At 42.6% G+C, this 22454-nt stretch overlaps 1 protein-coding gene across 1 annotated transcript in view; it reads right to left on the bottom strand.

The window, feature by feature from the left end:
* The window catches only part of LOC111872783 (neutral ceramidase), a gene marked incomplete at its 5' end in the record, with an annotated part of 45314 nt that extends 23499 nt beyond the window's left edge, over window positions 1-21815 (bottom strand). The window contains 7 exons of the mRNA XM_023866947.1: window positions 1187-1305; window positions 3423-3590; window positions 6127-6222; window positions 10234-10467; window positions 17913-18107; window positions 21419-21541; window positions 21763-21815. Of these exons, the coding sequence (XP_023722715.1) occupies window positions 1187-1305; window positions 3423-3590; window positions 6127-6222; window positions 10234-10467; window positions 17913-18107; window positions 21419-21541; window positions 21763-21815 (988 nt within the window). The remainder of the gene's footprint in view (window positions 1-1186; window positions 1306-3422; window positions 3591-6126; window positions 6223-10233; window positions 10468-17912; window positions 18108-21418; window positions 21542-21762) is intronic.
* Window positions 21816-22454: the final 639 nt, after the last annotated feature.

Genomic DNA, 22454 nt, shown 5'->3' with positions numbered 1-22454 from the left:
GGGTAATACAGAGTGAAGTTTTTCTTCAACAAATATTATTAGAAGAGTTCTATCTTCTGGGACATAAGGCCGTGTAGTCCGCTTAAAGTGAACAGACGTTTCGTAGGAACATTCAACCTGCATATTCAGGGTCGAAGAACAAGCCAAGTAAGAAATTAACATGAAGCAGGCAGCAAGCAAAAGCTTGGTGTTTTCTTGCTTGGTTTGCTCTTCAGTCCTGAATATGTAGGCGATATGTTCCTCCGAAACGTCGGTTAACTTTAACCGGACTACACGGCGTTATATCCCAGATGATGGCTCTCTTCATGACCACCGCTGTGAGAACCTCATTCCTGCAGCTATTGTTACGGTACTCATATCGAAGAGAACAAGCCAGTCACATGAAACTGAGAAATGACTACAGAATTTTGTCGTGAGACTTGAAGAGACAAGATCACTTCGTAGACCTAGATTAGATGGCAGGACAACATTAAAATAGATCTTAAAGAACTTCATATGATGGTGTGGGCTGGATTTATCTGGCTCAGAACAGGGACCGGCGCCGTGCTTTTTGAAGAGGATCAGACACGTTCGGGTTCAGTAGAGGCGAGAGTTTCTTGACCAGCTGAAGAATTAGCTTCAGAAGGTTAGTTACTTAGTGAAGACACTAAACCGATGTGTCACACGAGAAATAGTGCAATGTCAGGCCTTGTGAGCAAGGTAATATATTCCATAAGCCTGAATTTCTTGGTAAGCTCGCCTGTCAGTTGCCCGAGTGTTGCTGTAACCCTGTACGACAGGGTTAATTGGTTTCACATCCACACTTGCATTTTCAAGTGGGGGGCACGAGGTGGCGTAGTTCGTACAACAAGCCGGAAGGTCGCGGTTCGATTCCCGATGAGGTAATTGAATTTTTTCAATTGACCTAATCTTCCAGCCGCATTATGACCCTGGGATCGCCTCGACCTATAACAGAAACGAGTACCAGGAATCTTCCTGGAGGTAAAGCGCGGCCAGCGCGTAAGGCTGACAACCTCACCGCCATATGTGGGTCGACTGTCTAGAAAATATGGGAACCTCGACGTCTCACAACCCGATGGGCCATCACAGCCTATTATAGCGATAGTTTTAACTATTTCACTTGCACTTTCATATAAATTAACAAAGCTTTTTAATTTCTAATCTCGCTGCACTGCAAAGTCCTTACCTAGTCTCCCAGTTCGCGTCCGTAGCTACGATCTTCCACTTACCGGACCCCTCCTCGAAGCGTTCAACTGTCAGGTAAGAGGCCCCGAGTGTCAGGTTGTTCCTTGGATGTGCTGCAACCTGCATGGCATAAGAACTGCTGGTAACACTTTCCCCGAAAAAAATGTGTGAGGGTAGTTCTAAACTTTCAACGTCCAGAAATCTTACTCAGTTAAACTTCTTCACAACTGTATATTGGCGTTTTGAAATTTCACGCAACTTACCTCAAAGTGTGTAGCCAGCATATGCAAGCACGCACACACACACACACACATGTAACTGGGATTCGAGTTATCAATATCTTAGAAGAAACGTGTAGAGGTGTAGCCCATTCCTGGCAACATGCGTCCTGAATGCCTCTTTGACGAAAAGTTTTGCTTATTACACATGTAACTGGTGCCTAAAGAACTAATAACAGTTCATACATTATACTGCTAAATCCATGTTTTCCTGATAAAAATTACGTGCATAGGAATTACAATTCATAGTAGCTNGCACTGACGCGGCGGGTGAGTCAGCGCTCCCCTCCCTCCCCTCCGCGGTGACGTAACGCGCAACGCTACGTACCCGTACGTACATTATACTGCTAAATCCATGTTTTCCTGATAAAAATTAAGTGCATAGGAATTACAATTCATAGTAGCATTATTTACTTCTTATTTAATTTTATGTCGAACAAGTGTTATAACAAGAATTTAACATGTAAATTTTGTTTGAACTGGTATGTTCCCTGCACAGAAACTTGGCCTTCTAGAATACAAAGAATTATACTGTTTTATGGAACTGTTGCCTATATAAGCTACTGGACTACCCTGTAGCATAACGTCCCTTGTAGTCATGATGCCGCCATGATGAAGATGAATGCAGTTGATAGCGTCAGTTTAGGTTAATTTATGACCGTGTTTTTACTCATCTTATATTATGGGTTAGGCGCTTTTGCTATATTTATATTATTTAATACCGCCATCTTTGAGCCGATTGTCAAGGTAATGTGGGACCCTTAACGTCTCACAACCCTGTGGGCCTTCACGGCCTGTTACAGGGAGAGCTTTACTTTACTTTACTAATACACTGTATTATATGACTGGCCGATCACAGTGGCCGCGCGGTCTAAGGCATCAAATGTCTTCGCCCGCTCGAACACTGAGATCGTGACTTCAAATCCCACTCACGGCATGGATGTTTATTTACGTTTATTCTGTTTGTGTAGGAAGTGGCCTTGCGACTGGCTGATCCCCCATCCAAGGTCTCCTACCTACTTAGATTAAGAAACTGAAAGGAAAAGAAGCGTTTCACCGATGCCTTATGCTCCAAGCGGGAGCAACAGGAACTAAAATGGACGGATAGATGGATTGGTGGATAGATAGGTAGGTAAGTAGGTAGGTAGTTCATATTACTACTGTGGGTTTTATTCAATTATCACGAGTTGCACATAGCAGTAGCTCTTTCACAAAGAGGCGTGTCAATGCTACAGTTCCAACTGGATACAAACAATAAAGTCTATATCTGGATTGCATTTACAGTACATTTTTTATTATGAGTCTCGAACCGAGCAAGATGATCTAGCAGTAACATTATAGACTTGTATTCCGGAAATTTTCACTTCAAATCTCGGCCGAGACACCGGCTATCCCGATAGTAGTTTTCCTCATTCGCTCCCGACAAGTGCGGGGAGAGAAACCAACTTTGATCATGACCACCTCCAAACCATTTCGAATTCATCTAACATCATACGTAATCTCCAGCACTGAGGGCACCATAAAATAGCCCACCAAAACAAGGAAGATGAGGCTAGCCTTACTAACTTTTCTCGTGGTTTATCTTAGTCGATCTACGCAAATACAAAGACAGTTTCCTAAAGTATGCTACAACTGCTTCCTACTGCATCCTTGACAATTCATTATTTACGAGTCTTCATATAATTTGACGTTATTTGATGCAAATAGTTTAAAACAGCATTAAATAATAGAAGACTACAGAAGAATAAATCCACGATAAATCATCGTTGATAAATCTCATCAATTTTAATCTCCACATAAGCTGAGGTTCTAGTTAATCGAGAGAGACGTTCCCAATACTAATCCAACAACCACAGTATAAAACTTTCCTCCTAAAACTAAATTTAATTAAAATTTATTGAGGGTTTTCATTTTTCTCGGGTTGCCACAGTTTGTAATGTTTTATTATTAGTTGCTTACAAATTTGGCTGTAACGGTGACTCCAGGCTCTGCCACTCTCACAGGCTGCTCTATGCAATCTCCAAACTTATGGTTCCAAATGGGCATATCAAAGATCACTGGAGTTACGAAGGACACCAGATCGTCGGACAGGTCCGGAGGGCTCGGTCCTGGGTCCAGAGCGGAGCCCTACATACACAGAGAACTTCTCAATAATTACATTCACTGTTACACAGTGTTACTGCTGCTGCTGCTGCTGCTAATTCAGTTTCTTACTTGTAAGATTTGAGGTCTTCACGGCGGTGACTATGATGAAAGCAGTCTTCTGGGATGTGGCGCCGTGTAAATATAGCGTTAACCGGCGTTTCGGAGAAACGTATCGCCACAGATGTGTAGCACCTGTTCACGCTCATTCGCTCGCGGATTTCTTCTTGTCTTCTACCCTGAAGATGGAGGCGATACGTTCCTCCGAAACGTCGGTTAACACTATATCTATACGGCGCCACATCCCAGAAAACTGCTTTCATCAATTTCTTATTCATTTACATGCTTACCGAGCAGATGAAAAGTCGAAAAGCCAATTATATACGAGCAGAGACAAACTAAACAAACACATTTACACAAGTCAAAAGCAAAACAAAACAAGGCGACTTGTGTCACTTAGGCAGTAACCATTCAATTAGTATAATCACAGAACCATTATGCCGCGAGAATATGTGTACGTCTGTGTGTGTATACATTAACAATGAATAAATTTAATACTTAACAACTAATAATTAAGAAGTGTAAATAATTAAATTATTTATTTAGTTAAATAGGCGCATAATTGAATAATAGTAAACGAAACACCTATGTTGAGTGGCTGCTAATACCGCTTCCTATTTTGGTTGTCCCTGGTTTAAATCTCGGCCCTGACAACCGCTATAATGACAGGTGTTTTCATGATTTTCTTCAGGCACTTCAAACAAATTCCGGGGTAATGCCTCAAATTAGGCCGCGATTGCTTCCTTTCACACCATTTCCAACTAATTTTCTAGTAATTATCCTATAATTTTGCGCTGTATAACTTCCAACATGCCGGTCACGGTAGCCGAGCGGTCTAAGGCATGCACTGTCTTCGCTCGCTCGGAAGCCGTGATTGTGGGTTCGAATCCCACTCAGGACATGGATGTTTGTGTGTGTTTTTCTATGTTTGACTACAGGTAGAGGCCTTGAGACGAGCTGATCACCCGCCCAAGGAGTCCTACCGTATGTCTAAGATCTAGTAAACCCGAAGTGAAACGGAGAGTTTCATGGAGGTAGGCCTAGGCCCAAATGAGGGCTGTAGCGCCAATGAAAAAAAAATAACTCCCAATCTAAACGTCGTCAGACAATACATGTATATAAAATAGACTGCTGATATGTGGCATCACAGATACGTTCCGACCCTACGCATTAGCCATGTGAATCATATAAAGAGAAGAAAAATTAACATTCGAGATGTAAACCAGCATCATTTATATTTGCACTGGAATTCAACATCAAAGCATTCCGTTAAAGTCCAATTAAAGTCCCCATTAGCCTTTGTGTGCCTTTCACGAGTAAGATAACATTAATTAGATTTAGTTCGCTGTATGTGTCCGAATGCTGGATGCAATGAACGGAAAATAAGATAAAAGAATCGAGAGAAATGAACTTCCTCAGAACTCTCGTGGAATTCACAGCGACGGACGATAAATGTTACAAAACTGCTGACAGTATAGTCCAAAGAGTAACGCATAACAAAAATGCGAAAGAAACAATGTAATTCCTGAAACAGGAACAGGACAAAGGCCAAAGTCTAATCGTGATTATTGTTATCATCATCATCAATCTTACTTGCAATGACTTCGACGTATTTGGAGCCAAAACTGTTTCTCTTAATCACATTCTATAAGGTTACTTTCTCCATTTTAAAACATTCACCCTACGCAATATGAACAGATGTACATTTTTTGTTTTCTCACCGCACCATGGCTGGCGCTGTTAAGCAAATTTCATTTTATTATTGTCCAAGCTCCTTTGTTTGTTTTATTTGTTTCTCTGCTCGTGTTTATTTTAAAACTGGCCTTCGGGCTGTTGCGTAAGAATGTAAATAAATAAACAATTGGATTGAATTTAATGAAATCATTATTATATATTGACATATTTAAAACTTGAACTGTTTGTTGCTCTCAAATTTTATAATAGTCCCGTTCTTCCAATCATTAAAATATTAATCGTGCGTGTATTTACTATGGTCCTGAGGTCGACTCAGCCTCTAACAGAAATGAGTACCAGGAATGTTCTTGGGGGCAAAGGGCCGCCGGCGCATAAGGCTGACAACTTTACCGCCATCTATGAGCCGACTGTCTAGAAAATGTGGGAACCTCAACATCTCACAACCCTATGGGCCTTCACGGCCCGTTACAGGGATAGCTTTACTTTTTTACTGTAAATATATGTATTTTCAGGTGTGACACTGTTCCGCTTTTCAGTTGTCATGTCACAATATATTGCTGTTCTTGCTTTTCAGCGATAACTCTGATTTTATGTTACTGGAATTATTATTATTCAAATTATATAAATTTATTTATTTTTCTCTCCTGTTTTCTTAACTCATGCTCACTTTGTAGTTGGCCTTTCGGCTGTTAATTTGGCACATAATTAAATAGAATTATTATTATATTATTATTATCATCATCATGATCATCATCATTATACTTGCCCTGACCAATGCCGAAGCGAGTTTACGATACTGGGCGAGGTATAATGTCAAAGTGTGTGGACCATAGATTGTCGATGCACCTTCGTATCTCTGAACCTGCAAAAATAAAAATAAAAAAGGACATTACTGAAGAGAGTCAAGAAATTCTCTCCAAAGCCATTTATACGCAGGCAGTGTGTATATAAATAGCAGCCCAACTTTCTACAATTTCTGTTACTTAAAGGTCCAGCAGTTGTTACATTGGTCGCAGTTTGGCTATTGTAATAATTCACAAAACTGTTGGCATTCCTGGACATGTCGTTTAGCGCATGATAAAATACCGAACTTTCTGAATGACAGTGGCGAACATTTGTAGCCCATAACATCAAAGAATCGGTTCAGAATAAGTCCAGAAAGAGTCTACTTGTTACGGGAGGCTACGCATCAAGAGGCTAATTATATATTTTAATATCCATATTTTAGGATTTACATTCCTTTTTTCTACAGCTACTAAATATAATCGTTAATATTTAAACATTATTTTCGATAATAAACTGTATTTTGGCTAATGAGAAATTTCATAGTCTGTACATGAATAGATAGTAAAGTCCAGCAAGTGTAAGAAGTTTAGTTGGAGAATATTGAAGTTTCGGCCATTACCGCCACCACCAGAGTGCGCAGCCAATACTAGCTATAAGGAAATACTTTACATGTTTTATATTCTATTAAACTTGTTACACTTGATGGACCTCACTACTCATTCATGTGTTATCGAGTGTAAGGCTCCAGGTGTCTCCAGGAAGAGTCATAATCTGTGCTCTTCTCTACGTTGGCATAAGCTAACCATGCAGCACGCACTGGGCCATACGATAAATGCATGCCATGTTTTAATCGGGAACCCTGAAGGGAAGAGGCCGAGGTTGGAAGATCGTATTAAAATGGACCATTATTGTTATTATTATTATTATTATTATTATTAGAGGGGTGGGTTTCCCCATGCACTTAGACCAGTTATTGGTCCATTGTGCGTCCCCCTTTAATTTCTACTGTCCCCATACCCTACCGGTACTGGTGCGTGCTATCAGCCCCGTTCAGCCAACGAGGTCGGCCGTCGGTACCTGATATTTTCCCCCATCTACCAGAGGCATTGGAAACTACTTGGGCGGGAAATTGTTACCTAATTTAACTCAGAGGTCTCCTAGAGACATGAGGATCTTAAATCTACGACACGGGACCCACGACTTAAAGTCCCTCCTGGAGGACTTGTTCCCTGAATTTTTCCGCCCTTAAAAATTCCACATCCTCCGCCGCGTTTGAACCCGCGTACCTTGAGTCATGAGGTGGGAACGTTACCCCTAGACTACGGAGGCCGCTAAAATGGACCATAAATAAATGGTATATGAGGATACATGGCGGATTCAAATGGCTCAGAATAGGGAGCAGTGGTGGGTTCTTGTGAACATGATAACGAACCTTCAAGTTCCGTAGAAGGCGGGGAAGCTCCTGGCTGACTGAAGGACTACTTGTGGCTTCGAAATAAGACTGTACCCCACGGAGGAAGTTAACAAAACGAGAACCTCTAGGAAGAACTAATCGCCTACTTTCTCTGGACACGACACGGACCGCATACAAAACGACGCGTCCAACAGTTCTTTGTTGCTGCGCGTGTATTCGTTGCAGCGGTATCGTTTTTACCGAACCGTTTCCTAGCAATGATATGGGAATACGCATACAGACACAGAAACTGACGGAAGGGCTTTATGAAATGCGCCGTTCAGATGGGGTTAGGTGCCATGATATACATACCAAGTTTCATACAGATCGGTTCAAGCATTCAGAAGTTGATAACGGGGATACACAGACACACAGACACAGCACTGTAATGTCATAAGTCCACTTTTATTTTTTTTTCCAAATAAGTACAGTTGGCTAACAAAACATGCAACAGAAATGCAAGGATGTAGGAGTTATGGTTCACACAGCAGTGAGCAGTGGTTATGAAGAGTTTCATCTTCTGGAATGTAACGCCGTGTAGTCAAGCTACGTTTCGGGGGAACATCTCGCCTCCGTCATCAGGGTTGAAATGTTAGACAAACCAGCATGAAGTAGGCAGTAACTAAAACCTTGCTACCTGCTTCATACTGGCTTCTTGTAATATTTTCCATCGAAAAGTCGATTGTCTTTCAACGGATTACGTGGCGATATATCCCAGAAGATGGAAGGAGTTGCCGTTTGAAAGTATGAGGCGATTCTTGGGTCTTGAAGGAAATATTTCCCTGCTGGGGTCCTCACGAAACAGGCGCTTAAATAAAATGAAGATGCAAAGCATATATAAAATACATACATAGCATTCATACTGTGACGTGTATACCCATTGCTAGGCAACAACTCGGTAAATATTCCCGCAGAAGCAAACGCACTCAGCATTAGAACATCCACTTCTAGGCAACGGATCAGTAAGCACGCCTCCTTAACAACAGTGTCTGTTTTTTCTGCGATGTCCGCATAGTGGTTATAAAGGAGTGTTTCGCAGCATAACATGAAGTGAAGAGTTGAGTTTCGCGATGCCTGCCTCAGGAATATCAGCTTGAGAGTTAAGGAATTGAATTGAGTCCAATCTCTGGAATTAGCTATTGCAGAATAATGGCTACAAAGGAATTAGGCTGTGAAAAGAAGACTCCATGTTTGATTTGAAGTGACAGTGAGGCTGTTATAAATCCGTTGCCAGGATAGGACTAGTGAAGACTGAGGACACTAGTGGGTGTAACAGTGGACTGTAAAGTATGGAAATAGCGATAGCTCTGTAATTGCCTGTAGTTCCGAGTTGTGTGAATAAGGTGTTAACAAATCCAATCATCCAATCCAGAACCATGTCCTATAAGTCATGAAGAACCCCCAAATTATGTCAATAAGACGATATAAGCTTTGAAGCTCCCACGGCGAATAAGTGCAATACAGTCTTCTCAGGCAATCGACCGTGTGAAGACGGAAAAGATTTATAACGTTTCGCAAACTCTCACCGTCTTTCATCAGAAAGACATGAGTCTTGAATCCCTAATGACTGAGACAATGACAGTCTCCGAAACGCTGGAAATGTACGTTTCATCATGATTCGGTTGACTGCCCGAGAAAATGTATTGCATTTAAAAGAAATTTCAGAATTACAACCAGAAAATGTTAGATGTTGTTGAAAGGGGGACCTGTAGAAATCATAAGGAACAAAAATAAATTTTGGTAACAGTTTATAATGCCTGTTTTCCTAGAAGTGCGTCAATCTATATGGTCTGGCATGTTTGGGCTGCAACGAATTTTTTTCTTATAGAATTTAGCTAGAATGATTATACTTCTTTTGGCTTATTTTGGACTTCATCCATCGTCTAGTATGTAAAAGATAAAGGACCACGACGTTTCGGAGACTGGATCTGTCTCCGTTTTCAGGTGGATAGGGAAGGATAAACCTACTTAGTTGGGCCCGTTAGACATCTACGATTATGTCTTCCAAGTTATTTGTTGCGTTAAGACTTCCAGCCCATACTTTCCGATGCGTGCTACGTGCTCCCCCGCATTAGAGTCCTTGCTTTAATTACCCTCGGGCACGCGGTACCGTAGTTAGTTGAGGCAATATGCTACAAGCCAGAAGGTCATGGGTCGAGTCCCGATTAGTTAATTGGATTTTTTTTTCAATTTACCTAAGCATTCCAGCCGCACTGTGGCACTGGGGCGACTCAGCCTCTAACACAAATGAGTACCAGGAATCTTCCCGGGGGCCGTAAAAGGCGGCCAGCGCGTAAGGCTGACAACCGCACCGTCATCTGTGAGCCGAATAGTCTAGAAAACGTGGGAGCCTCGACGTCTCACAAACATATGGGTCTTCACGGCCTGTTACAGGGACAGCTTTACCTTTTAATTGTCCTAACAACATTATATGAAGAGCACATGTAAGTTCCTTACTGTGCAGTTTTCTCCGTCCTCCTGTCACTTCAACCTTCGTAGATCTGAACATTACTCTTCATACTGTTCTCAAACGCTCATCCTGTGTTGGCCTCCTAGGGGAGGGACCAAGATAGAGGGCACTCAAAGGAAATGAAGTTTTGACGTATTCAGAAAGAATAGCATTTTAACTTGTACCTCATACTCCTCTGGCGTCGTGATGTAATCACTGTAAGTATTGCAGAGACCAGCCACAATGACCTGCGAGATGCCAGGGCCCCCCAGTCCTGCGACGCTCTCGCTGATTGCGGCCCTCAGCCGCCGTCCTGACATTGTAGTAAACTCTCCAGGCACGCAGGCCATTGCCACGGTGCCTATGAGAGCCAGCTGCGTAGACACAACACGAGGCTGCCACTCGAAAGGGAAATCCATCTTGCCAAAAGAGAAATCGTTCGTTCAGAATAAACTTGCTTACCCTGAAACACATCTTAAGCAACTACAGTTTGTTACTTTGGAGCGTCGTATGGACAACCCTAAAGGCATGTGTTGCTACTTTTCTGACAGCGGCGTACGAGGGAGACAGCGTGGAAAATTTGCTTTGTTGGCACTAGTCGTAAAAACATTCGTTTTTAGTGTCCCACCTGTAAAAAGTAAGTTATATTTACTTTTTATTGTCCACTTGGTATGCTGGCCCCTAGTGAACTCATGTCACATCTCCGCATGATAAAAGAATATGGAGCAGTCGGTGGAATGAAAAGTGGTAGGGAAAACTGAAGCTATCGGAGAAAAACTGCTCCACTGCCGCATGACCCACCACAGATCCCACATGACCTGACCTGGGATCGGACCCGGGACGCCGCGATAGTGACTTAAGTTATAAGTACCTAATTCTTCCAGCCGCGCTATGTCTCTGGGGTCTATCGAGCCTCTGACAGACATGAGTACCAGGGATTTTTTTGCCAGGGCGGTCGGGTCGCAAGACTGACCTCACCGCCATCTCATCTTTGAGCCAGTTGTCTAGAAAATGTGGGAGCCTCGACGTTTCACTACCCTGTAGGCCTCCACGGCCTGTTATACCTTATAATAATACTGTTGGCACCCAAAGAGGAAATGCAGTGGGCAGCCAAGTGATGTCACACTGAAAATGCCATGTGATATATCAGTAAATCTCATGGTAAGTAATGGTTAATGTTTTCCAACGGATCTGCAACTGCGCTGTTCGTACTTCTTCTCCTGATATTATCGTTACCTCCTCTATCACTGACAGAAACCAGCACGTAACCCCCCACCCCGAAGTATTCCCACTTTGCTGTAATGGAGCGGCCGCAGAGCTCTGATGAGCCGGAGAACTATGATGGTAGCGGTACCGAGCGAGGGGAACATGACGAAGCAGAACACACTGTTCCTCCGGACTGGGGACGACACAGGGCCGGTAACTCGCCACACGCTTCGAACCTCAGCGCAGTCAGCAGTAACTTTCCTTCCAGTGCTCAGTGANTGGGTCCACTTGGTACGTCGGCCACTGTTTTGTCTTATTGTATCAGCCCCGGATGATAGATGATGATGATGATGATGGATGTGAAGCATTCGGAGGAATACGAAGTGGAAGGAGAAACCGAAGTACTCGCAGAAAACCTTCCCCCATTGCCACTTTGTCCACCACAAATCCCATATGACATGACCTGGGCTCGCACCCAGGCAGCCGCGGTTGGAAGCCGGCGACTAACCGCCTGAGCTATGGCACTGTCTGGATTTGCTTTTGTGTAAATATTTTATTTTTAGCTCAGGAAATCGCGTGTTGCATAATTACGTACTACAAGTGTATTATCGTTTTGTGATTTTGTGGGTTCGCTCGATCAAAGAAATAATTTCACAGAATTCTGAACACTTGAGCGTGACATACGCGCATGCGTGGGAGCAAGTGAGGCTGGTCTAGTGCACACCCCTCAAACTGCGGGGATTCTGGAGAGGTGTGTGGTGATTAGTCTTCAGAAACTCTCGTGCCCTTTAAGTCCGTCCTCCAATTGAATCATCTGAAATTCTGAACGACCGTTAATCGTTTGAGGTTTATATACACTTCATTCTGTGAAGCATATGACCAATGCTAGGCAACGCCCGCAACACACACGCGGCCAACAATACAAGGGCTGTGTTTTCCTGACAAATTAATTGATCCATACATATTTAAGAAAAAGTATTTCTCTATTTTATATGCGGTGGATTGCATTTACAGTCCCAACGTATTTTCGAAGTGAATAAGTGAGCGACGTTTTTGCGGGGTGCTGTATATAGTCAGTGTTGTTATTCAGTAGTACTGTAGTGCCTGCGGTCAAAATGGTGTCCTACGTACTTTCTGTTTTCAAGTATTTTACCCGGAAACTTTGAAGAATGAACTAAACATGGACACCGAAAAAAAGACATGAGATTTCTAAAAATAAAGGAATTTTTATTTTAATTTTGATTAACCCAGTTTAATTTATTTACAGCCGATCACAGTGGCCGCGCGGTCTAAGGCATGAAATGTCTTCGTCCGCTTGAACGCTGGGATCGTGGGTTCCAATCCTACTCAAAGCATGATGTCTGATTGTGTTCATTCTATGTTTGTTTTAGGTAGCTGCCTTGGGAAGGGCTGATCCCCCGTCCAAGGAGTCCTACCGACTGTCTTAGGTTAAGAAACTGAAGTGTTTCACGGATGCCCTCGGCTCCAAGTGGTAGTAACACGAATAAAAGAATAATTTATTTACAGACAAAAGGTTACGAAGCAGTACTATGGAAAACATAAGAAGCAATAAAAAATCCGCATGTTTTACGTACGTTTCTAAAAGCAGGCATTATTTATGAGGTCAGTCTTCTTACGAAAGCCTGTTCTGAAGTAACAGCACTGATTTGGATGAAACAGTGAGACCCTGTGGAAGATATATGCTATATTTTGTAGGTCCATTTTCATTCTGTTTGTTGACTAATTTTAATTGCCTTAATGAAACACTGCTTTCATATTTTAAGTCCCTTTAGATGCTGTGAACAGTGCCACATGGCGTCCCTAGTACTTTACATGAAGAGACTTCATTGCGCCTCATAGGCTACTTTAAGGGCCACTTTTACTTCAGGCCCTAAGTGAACATTCGGCCGCGCCATAGCACAGGCGGTTAGTCGCTAGCTTCCCACTGCGGCGGCCCAGGTTCAAACCCGGGTCTGGTCAAGTGGCTTTTGTGGTGGACAAAGTGGCGCTGGGGTAGGTTTTCTCCGAGTACTTCGGTTTCCTCTGCCAATCTTCATTCCACCAAATTCTCCATTGTACCCGGGGCAGGTACAATAGGCCAATCAGTGGCCGCCGTGCCGAGTGGACCCAGCTGGACTCCACCCCCCACTAAGCGAATTTAAAAAAACAGTGAACATTCGGATGCTGATTATTTTTAGTCCTCTTCAGATTAGGATGAAGATTGGAATTCTGAAGTTTCGTTATAAGAACTTTTCCACGCGTAAATTTCGTGCACAGTCTCAAATTTGAATGCATTAAGCCCGAATACATTTCTGTGTATATCTCATCAAATTCACATGATAAACTGTTTCGAATACGTTTCGCTTTCCGTAAAGTACACTTGTTATGCTTTATCAAAAGCGCTGTCCACGTTACCGCGAACACAAACATGTTTAATGTTTAATGAAAATTTGCGTTTTAATGGAAAATCAGTGACCCCGTTCTTGTCGTGTATTTCATGTGTATTGTAATTGAAACATGTTTGTGTGTTACAGCGACGTTATTTCCCTACGTCATATGTAAACTACAAAACGTATAAAATTGCGGTGTGATGCTGTGTCACAAGCATTGATAGAAATGAATGCGTGACGTACGTTTAACTACTGACAATGCTCAAAGGAGCAAAGTCGATACGAAAAGAATGCTGCAGCATGTAAAGAACTCTGCGCTGAGAAGTCACGTCTTAATTCGGCTACAGCAAGAAAAATCAATACAAAATACACTGTCACGTGCATAAATTTCGTGGCACATCCCAAGAGACACAACAGAACCCAAATACATTCAATACTGTAACCTTTTATCCCGTGAAGTATATGAATTTTAATTCTGAAATATATGAATTAACACGTCTCGTAATAAACCTAGGGGCCGGGATAGCTCAGTCGGTATAGCGACCGGCTACTGGCTCGACGACCAAGGGGTCGAATTTCGAGTCCCAGTAGGGTCAAGAATTTTCATTTCTCTACGACGTCCAGACTGGCTCTGGGGTCCACCCAACCTCCTATCCAATTGGTACCGGGAACTCTTCCCTCGGGGGTAAAGCGGCAGGGGCGTGAAGCTGACAACTCACCAACTAGTACAAATTTCAAGAAAACGTGGATATATACGTATATCCACTCCCCCATACGCCTTCATGGCGTAGTGCTTACTTAGTTAAGTACTGAGGCACCTTTACCTTTTACCTTACCACAATAAACCTGAAAGAAACACTCATATGAATACAACAATTGAGATAAGATAGTTTGAGGATACAAGTCTGAGTGTCAGTGCATTAAATACTTTGAAATAAATCGAAAAGCAATGTAAATTTAGGTGCTGGTCTCTACCACATCAGACGTAACGGTTATACTGCAACTGGGAAGTGCCATGACTCGGTCTTCAGGAACTCGAGCAGTGGCAGGTACGGGTATACCGCTCAGGCCGACGCTTGTCTTCTGGGTTCAGGCAGCGGCAGCTGTAACGTTTGAGAGTGGCATATAACATTCCCTAGTCACAGACGTATTGCGGTTGGGTCCTCTGAACGAAGTAATGGCATTTGTAAGACCAGATATGACAGACCTACTGCTTATGGGCCTGCCGCTTGTCTCAGCCTTCTGCACTTAGGTACCGGCAGTGATGCATATGCCGATCACAGAGGCCGCGCGGTCTCAGGCGGTCTTCGCTCGCTCGAACACTGGGATCATCGGTTCGAATCCCACTCAAGGCATGGACGACTGTTTCTTCTGAGTTCGTGTTAGGTAGCAGTCTTGCGACGGGCTGATCTTCCGTCCAAGGAGTCCTACCAACTGTCTTTGATTAAGAACTTGAAGTGAAACGAAGCGTTTCACGGATGCTCTATGCTCCAACTGGGAGCAACAAAAAGCGAAGGAGAAGAGGAGGAGGAGGAGGTATAATGTTCGTGGTGACAAATGTAAAATTCTGTAATGACGTATGTAATGATACTGACACATGTACTCAGACTTCCTCATGACTAGGTCTTCTGAAGTTTGCGAAGAGTGTAACAGGCGATCATACCCAGCATGACCTTTGACTTCTAGATGTATTGGATACACAGCAATGATTAGCTTCCCAAGCGCGCGCCACAGGAAGTGAAGTGTCACAGCAGGGGGTGCTGTAACAGACTTACGCCGCCACTTGTATGAAATCCGCTGGATCCCAAATGGCCAAATTAAATTAATTATTTGCGCTAGTTAATAATTACTGGCGACACAATTACATACGTCGTACTATTGACGTTCTTAATTCTTCTGAAGGGATTAAAATAAAAAAAGAACTCCGTGATTTTAATCCGCAAGCGAACTATACCGACCGAGCGACCGCCGCTTGTCGGCGAAGTTTAGTGCCAACTTTTGTGGATAGAGGGTGTCGCGTGGTCAGCGCAACGAATCCCCACGGCTTTTCGGTTTTCGAGAGAATTAGAGAATTACGAGTAACTTTCCTTTACTTCAGCATGTTACCAGCCTGTCGGAAAACCACCTGTCTTGGATGACCAAGATTTTTCTCCCTTAAGGTTTCCTGTCATGGCTAATAAGTCCTGCCTACCCTTCACCGGGTCAGTGGGACCTGGAGCTCTCATGCGGAAGGGTCTCGGTAGCTGGACTGTCTCTTGTGAGAGTTCCAGTTTGTTACTTTTGTGTATATATGTTTCTGTGCGTCTTTCTTTGAGAAAAATTAATTCAGAATTCATTTATTTTCCATTTCGTTGGAGTTCCTTCTATAGTTCTGAACAAAATTTGTTATTTAATTCTATCAACTTTTCATACCCGAAAACAGTACAATGAACTGTGCCTTTCACGAAGCGAATTTCGACTGACATTCACCCCGCCAGTCCACTCTTGTCCCATTGTTCAGAGTCATGTGATTATAAAAAAAACTTTCATATGCTGCAGTTAGAATTCGCTTATTTCTGTAGACTAATGAATAAAAGTTTCTGTGCGCTATCTTTTTACGATTTTCACATTTAAACATTTCCACATTTCATTCGTGGTTTGTTTAACGACGCTGTTAGTATTTTTTATTGCTAGTGGGGTGGGACTAAGTCCCTTTGTACTGCGGCCACTTCTGGCCTATTGTACCAGCCCCAGATGATAGGTGAGGGTGGTTGTGGAGCAATTGGTGGAATGAAGATTGGCAGGGGAAACCGAAATACTCGGAGAAAGCCTGCCCCAGCGCCACTTGACGAGACCCGGGCTAGAACCAGGGCCACCGCGGTGGGAAGCGAGCGACTAACCGTTTGAGCTATGGCGCCTTCACTGTTAGTAACTCAGGCAACATAGCGTCGAATGATAATGCTGTATACGCAGAATAAACAATTCGAAAGGACATGGAAGGAAGTGGTTGTGACCCAGCACTTACTTAAGAGGTTCTCGATGGAACCACTAACATTTAAGTCAGGACAGTCGGTGTCCCGACCCAACTGGGCACTCTCTCAATACAGGTGTAAGTCAGAAGCCAACTAGATCAGACTTTCGTCTTAATGTAAATTTAACTAGTGGTTAGTTACAAACCTCCATCCTCCATATACCATAATTTTGATAGTCTTAGTATGAACTACAGTGCGTTCAATCAAGGAGGAAACTTCGCAACACCGCTGACCGGACCCAATATTCCTCACAGATTGCTGCTGTAACTGCTGATAGCAGAATGAGTCAATAGCGCTGATAAATGGCTCATTCCGTTATCGGCAGTTACAGCAGCAATCTGAGAGGAATGTTGGGCCCAGTCAGCGGTGTTGCGAAGTTTCCTCCTTGATTGAATACTCTGTACGAGGCATATTCTGAAACAAAGATGTCTACAGCTGAAATTGAACACTGTATAGCTCCGTTACAGTGCGTGATTATTTATGGAATGCAATATATTATGACATGATGCCTGAAAGCCGAAATAGTGGAGCAAGAGTAGACGTTAACTGCCAGGCAACATCTCGGTAAACACGTTCCCGCGGTAACGAATAAGCCAGCAACAATCGAGGTATTTTGGGGATGATGATAGAAACGGAGTTTTCTGTTGGGGCCTACCCGCTGCTATATAATGAGAATGTTAGGCAGCTGCCCTGACAGGGCAGTCTAAGATGATTGGGAAAAGATGGCAACTGAGAATCAAATGAGTTTCGAGACGCCAGCCTGCCAGGATATGAGCTAAGGAGCAGAGGAACTGAATTCAGGAACTGAGGCATCACAGTTCACTGGACTTGAAAGTCTGGCTGTGAAGAGAAAACTTTATGTGTGCTATAGTACCGCGATATTTGGAGTGTGTATTTCAATGAGACTGTTATAGTTCCTGTGTTAAAATCCACTGTCACGAAACGGACAGTGGAGGCTGCAATAGACTTAGGAAACAGCAGTGAACTGTAAATTGCGGAGATTAGCGGTAGCGCTGTATTACTTGTATGAGTAGTTACAATTTGAGTGTATAGTGCAATAAATCTAAACATCGAATCAAGATGCCGTCTAATAGTCACTAATACGTGACAATATTAATGTTGAATTTTCTACCAATTTTCTTCATTTCCATGTATGATTATGATGCGCATATACAATGGACAGCAAGAGACTTCAACGAATTTGTCCAATAGTGACCTTCGGGGGGTGCGAATGACGTAGTGAGACTCGGTACTCACCTCTCCTGTAGGAAGTAGAACGGGTTTGGCACCGTGACACGACAGGTAACGTTCTGAAGGCGGAGCCAGAAAACTGCGGACTGCGTTCCACAGCGGGTTTTCAGTCTTCATGCCTTGGTGGAATGTAAACGCCCCTGGACCATCAGTCGTTCCCGCTGCGAAGCTGTAACCCATTCCAGGCAGACAGCCATGGACCTACAAAACAGATACCGTAATAAAGAAAACTTGAGTCTCTGCGTACTGCCGCCATGCGGAAGGCAGGTTACATCATGCGTCGACTGGAAATCTTAAATCTTGCAAGAGCTGTCGAGCAAGTTAATTCCTGTAGGTAGTCCAGCTGATAGTCTATACTGACTGAGCTGTCACGGCGCTTCAAGAGGAGCAGTGTTTTAACCTGATTACTCAGCGATAATTCGTTGTAGATTTGGTTTGAAACATGTGTACTTCCATCGTTCAAGTTAGGCAAGAACAAAACGTTCCACGTGGAACACGTTAATCCTTCTTTCCTCTTACATCGACTATAATGAGATTCAATTTAGCTCGTGGGCTAGCATGCNTATTATTATTATTATTATTATTATTATTATTATTATTATTATCCTCTCTGAAAATCTATACTCTTCATTTCTCAATTAAATATTTATACGTTTCATTTCTCAGTTCTCAATAACACTTAGATTTATGTTAATGAAATTATTATTGTTGTTGTTGTTGTTGTTTTTTTGTTTGTTTACTTGTCTGCATTATTGTGTTTTCCTCCAGTGCTTGCCTGTAATTTGTCTTTGACTTTATGTTGTGTTTCTCCGTAATGTAATTACTTGAATCTACACTGTGCTCTGTCTGTAATTGGCCTTGCGGCTGTTGACTCGGCACATAAATAATAAAGAACTAAACTAAACTAAACTGAATTATTGTTATTATTACTCTACAGCCCTGTGTTGGACCTTGGCTGGTTTTACAGTCTCCTGATCTTTTTACTCGTACGCAGTCAGCAGGACTCCTTAGACGGAGAATCAGCCCGTCGCAAGGCCGCTACCTGCGCATAGGACAACACACAGAATAAACGCACAGACACCTCGAGTGGGATTCGAACCCACGACCCCAGCGTTCGAGCGGACGAAGACGGTTCATGCCTTAGACCGCGCGGCCAGTGTGATCGGCGTGCTGTAACCACAATTCTTGTGGTATCCGAAAAGAAATCAGATCCACTAGGAGATGAAGGGATCCAACACTCTCAGGGCGCGTCCGCATTACTCGTGCTCATTTTCGCCAGGCTTGTCTGGCTTTTACTTGTGCTCGTAAATCTTCGTCCACACTACTTCAGTTGCTCGTCAGGCTTCGGCGCGTGAGGATCCGTATATTTACTCGTAGTGTGTATAGGCTGTAGTCGTATTTTAATTTATCCGCTATAGTTTTTAAATTAAAAATTTCAAATTTGCTTGTCTCGCGACTTGTTATATCGTCCATATTACTCGCGAGCATAGCGAGTCGCACGAGCACGAATAATGTGGACGCGCCTTCAAACAGAGCCTTCATTTGCTCGGCTTCAACCATCTCGCCCTATATCCGTATATCTTCATTTTCTGTGAAATGCATTCATCTATGCTCGTCGAAGCAAAAGACGTTCGTGATATTTGCGAAACACGGTTCAGTGACATTTCTTTGTTCGTAAATGTTATTTTGCAACGAGAAAATTTTTCAACTTTATCCGACAGTGTTAAGTTATTTCATTTTACTGGTGAAACAGCGTGAACAATGGGTAATCCATTTTACTTTCTCATATATGAAGTGTGTATGAGACAATATAGCTATCGTGAAGAAAAACAACACCTCAAGATTTCTATGGATTTACATTCTTTGAGCTCCCTTGAATACAAGAAAAAAGTGGCTTTTGTATGCCGTCCGTCTGTCTGTATGTATGTATGCATGCATGAATTCGCCCCTCGCTAGTGCCTGAACGGTTCAACGTATTTCATTCACAGTCAGATTTCAGGAGTTTATCAATCCTAGTCTGGGGCTCGGTGAAACTGAACATTACAGCTCCAAAAATAATGGCTCTTTAGATGGACTCCATGACACAAAATGGCGATTTCCTCGAAAACACCTCTAACGATTTTGTTTCAATTTCAGTAATTTTTGCAGAACACATCCCTAAATGAAACTGCATAGGTGCTATCTTCAGGAAAACAAATGTTCACGCCCTAAGGGCCCAAAAGCGAAATAATTTTCTTGAAACCGGTTTTACCGGTGAGATGGTTTTCATTGTAGCTTGGTTTTCAACAAGGGAGCAACAATCGGTTTGCTTTCCAAGATAACGTATTCTAGGTCAATCGTATATGAGAAAGGGCAGATTTTTTAATTGGCAGGCACCAAGGGATCTTAGTAATACTTAATAATGTTATTGGTACTAGCAGCAAAAGTGTAAAGTGGAATGAATGATTCACCTAGCGAGTGATCTTCTAACTTATACGCTATCTCTAAACAATATATGCGGAACATGTAGCACGCATGGCAAAACCAAGATTTTCGTACAATATTCTAGGAAAACATTGTTGGAAGACTTTTGTGGAAAAGCAGACAAGGAAAGTAAATTGCTACTGTAGAGAATCATATGGAAAATAAGCTTTTATTTGCGTCGAAACAGATTCTAATAAGTTTCAGTGGCAGGCTTTATGAAGTCGGTGATGGTGTTCGGTTTCCATAGCAACTGTACGAACTGTTTCAGGTTTACCCTGTGGCAATGAATTCGTTTTTACTATCTTTTGTTTAGTCTGAAAGGTAAATAAATTACATGAAACCATACCGTTTGATGTGTATTTGACAACCAGCATAAAACGTTTTAAGAACTATTTGTGATCAGTACACAGTATATAGAAATGAATACGCCTAAATAGACGCATGATACCGATCGCTAGAACATGCAGGTAACTCAATTTGTAGCAGAGATTATTTATATCTTTTGTGGACGGAAATTAAAGCATTCCATAACGGCATATAATTAAGGACTTGTTTCTTAGATAATTAGCTATAAACGAGGTGCACGTTAACTGTGCATTAAATTGCCACTGTCCTACAGCATCCAATTGCATCCTGTCTGCCTTATACTCTGCCTAGGTTATGTCTCATGACATAAAATTAGAGTTAGCCGGACATACACATTGACTGGTACTTCGTGCTTCCTCTCTGCAGTGAATGAAGTAATATTATATCTTTGGGCCGCGCCATAGCTCAAGCGGTTAGTCGCTGGCTTCCCACCGCGGAGGCCCGGGTTCGATCTCGGGTCTGGTCAAGTGGAGTTTGTGGTGGACAAAGTGGCGCTGGGGCAGGTTTTCTCCGAGTACTTCGGTTTCCCCTGCCAATCTTCATTCCACCAATTGCTCCACAATCACCCTCACCTATCATTTGGGGCTGGTACAATAGGCCAGATGTGGCCGCAGTACAAGGGACTTACTCCCACCCCACTAGCAATAAAAAAAACATTATACCCGAAATACTTCTATACTCACTGATCTTGTAGTACGGGAAACAGGATCGAAGTACTCGGCCTGCTGAGACGGCATGTCCACAAACTGGTGAATCACTCGAAGGGAACCGGTCACCTCCTCGGCAGCGTCGTCATTCCAAAGCTCCTGCAACAACATTCATTCATCAATGGCTCCACAGCCCTTTGTTGGGCCCTGGCCTCTTCTGCAGACTGTAGGACTCCTTGGACGGTGGATCAGCCCGTCGCAAGGTCACTATCTACAGACAGGACAGCACGAACACAGAATAAACGTACACATACATTCACGCCTTGAGTGGGATTCGAACCCAAGAACCCGGCGTTCATGCGAGTGAAGACAGTTCATGCCTTAGACAGCACGGCAACTATGATCGGCCCTGCAACTGCATAGACAGCATAAACTGCAACATAACACCATCATAGTAACTGAACATATGCATGGAAAATGATTCACTCAATTAGTAAATTCACTCTAGTAAATTATGCAATTAGAAAAATTCTTTAGATGCATACAGTACTTTCTTCGACTTCTTTATTTCAGTCACGAAACAAAACTGATTACTTTGTACTATAATAGTATTTCTTTAAATCACGACGAATTTAAACGATGCTTGATATTGTAGTTTTTCTTGTGAAGTTGTGTCAAGTTGTGCCTTGTTTAATTACATTTATTACGGGTAAAAATAAACATTGTAAGCAGATCAGTCATTTTTAAAATATTGAAGTAGAACGGAGTAAATCAACGCAAACTAGAAAACTAGACAGATATACGAGTACAGGTAAAGCCGTTTAGATGGGTAAACATAAACCTGTGATAAGGACGCCCTTTATTTTTTCCCCTTTAATCAGTTACTTAAAGAATTGCTTAGTAAGTAACGAAAGCGTCAATAATTTACATCGATCGGAAATCTTTTATTTTTCCAGTATGAACAGTAAGTTGCAAGTGTATGGTGAATGTGGTGATTTTATTTCACTGATTTCCAACTTGTTGTCCAAGATGATTTCCCGGAGGAGGAGTCATCGAGCAGTCTTTGTAATGA

This window comes from Cryptotermes secundus, unplaced genomic scaffold, assembly GCF_002891405.2.
Source record: "Cryptotermes secundus unplaced genomic scaffold, Csec_1.0 scaffold79, whole genome shotgun sequence".
Taxonomy (NCBI): Eukaryota; Metazoa; Arthropoda; class Insecta; order Blattodea; family Kalotermitidae; genus Cryptotermes; species Cryptotermes secundus.
The sequence above is the reverse complement of the archived record's forward strand: the minus strand, read 5'-3'. Positions and strand labels throughout refer to the sequence as shown.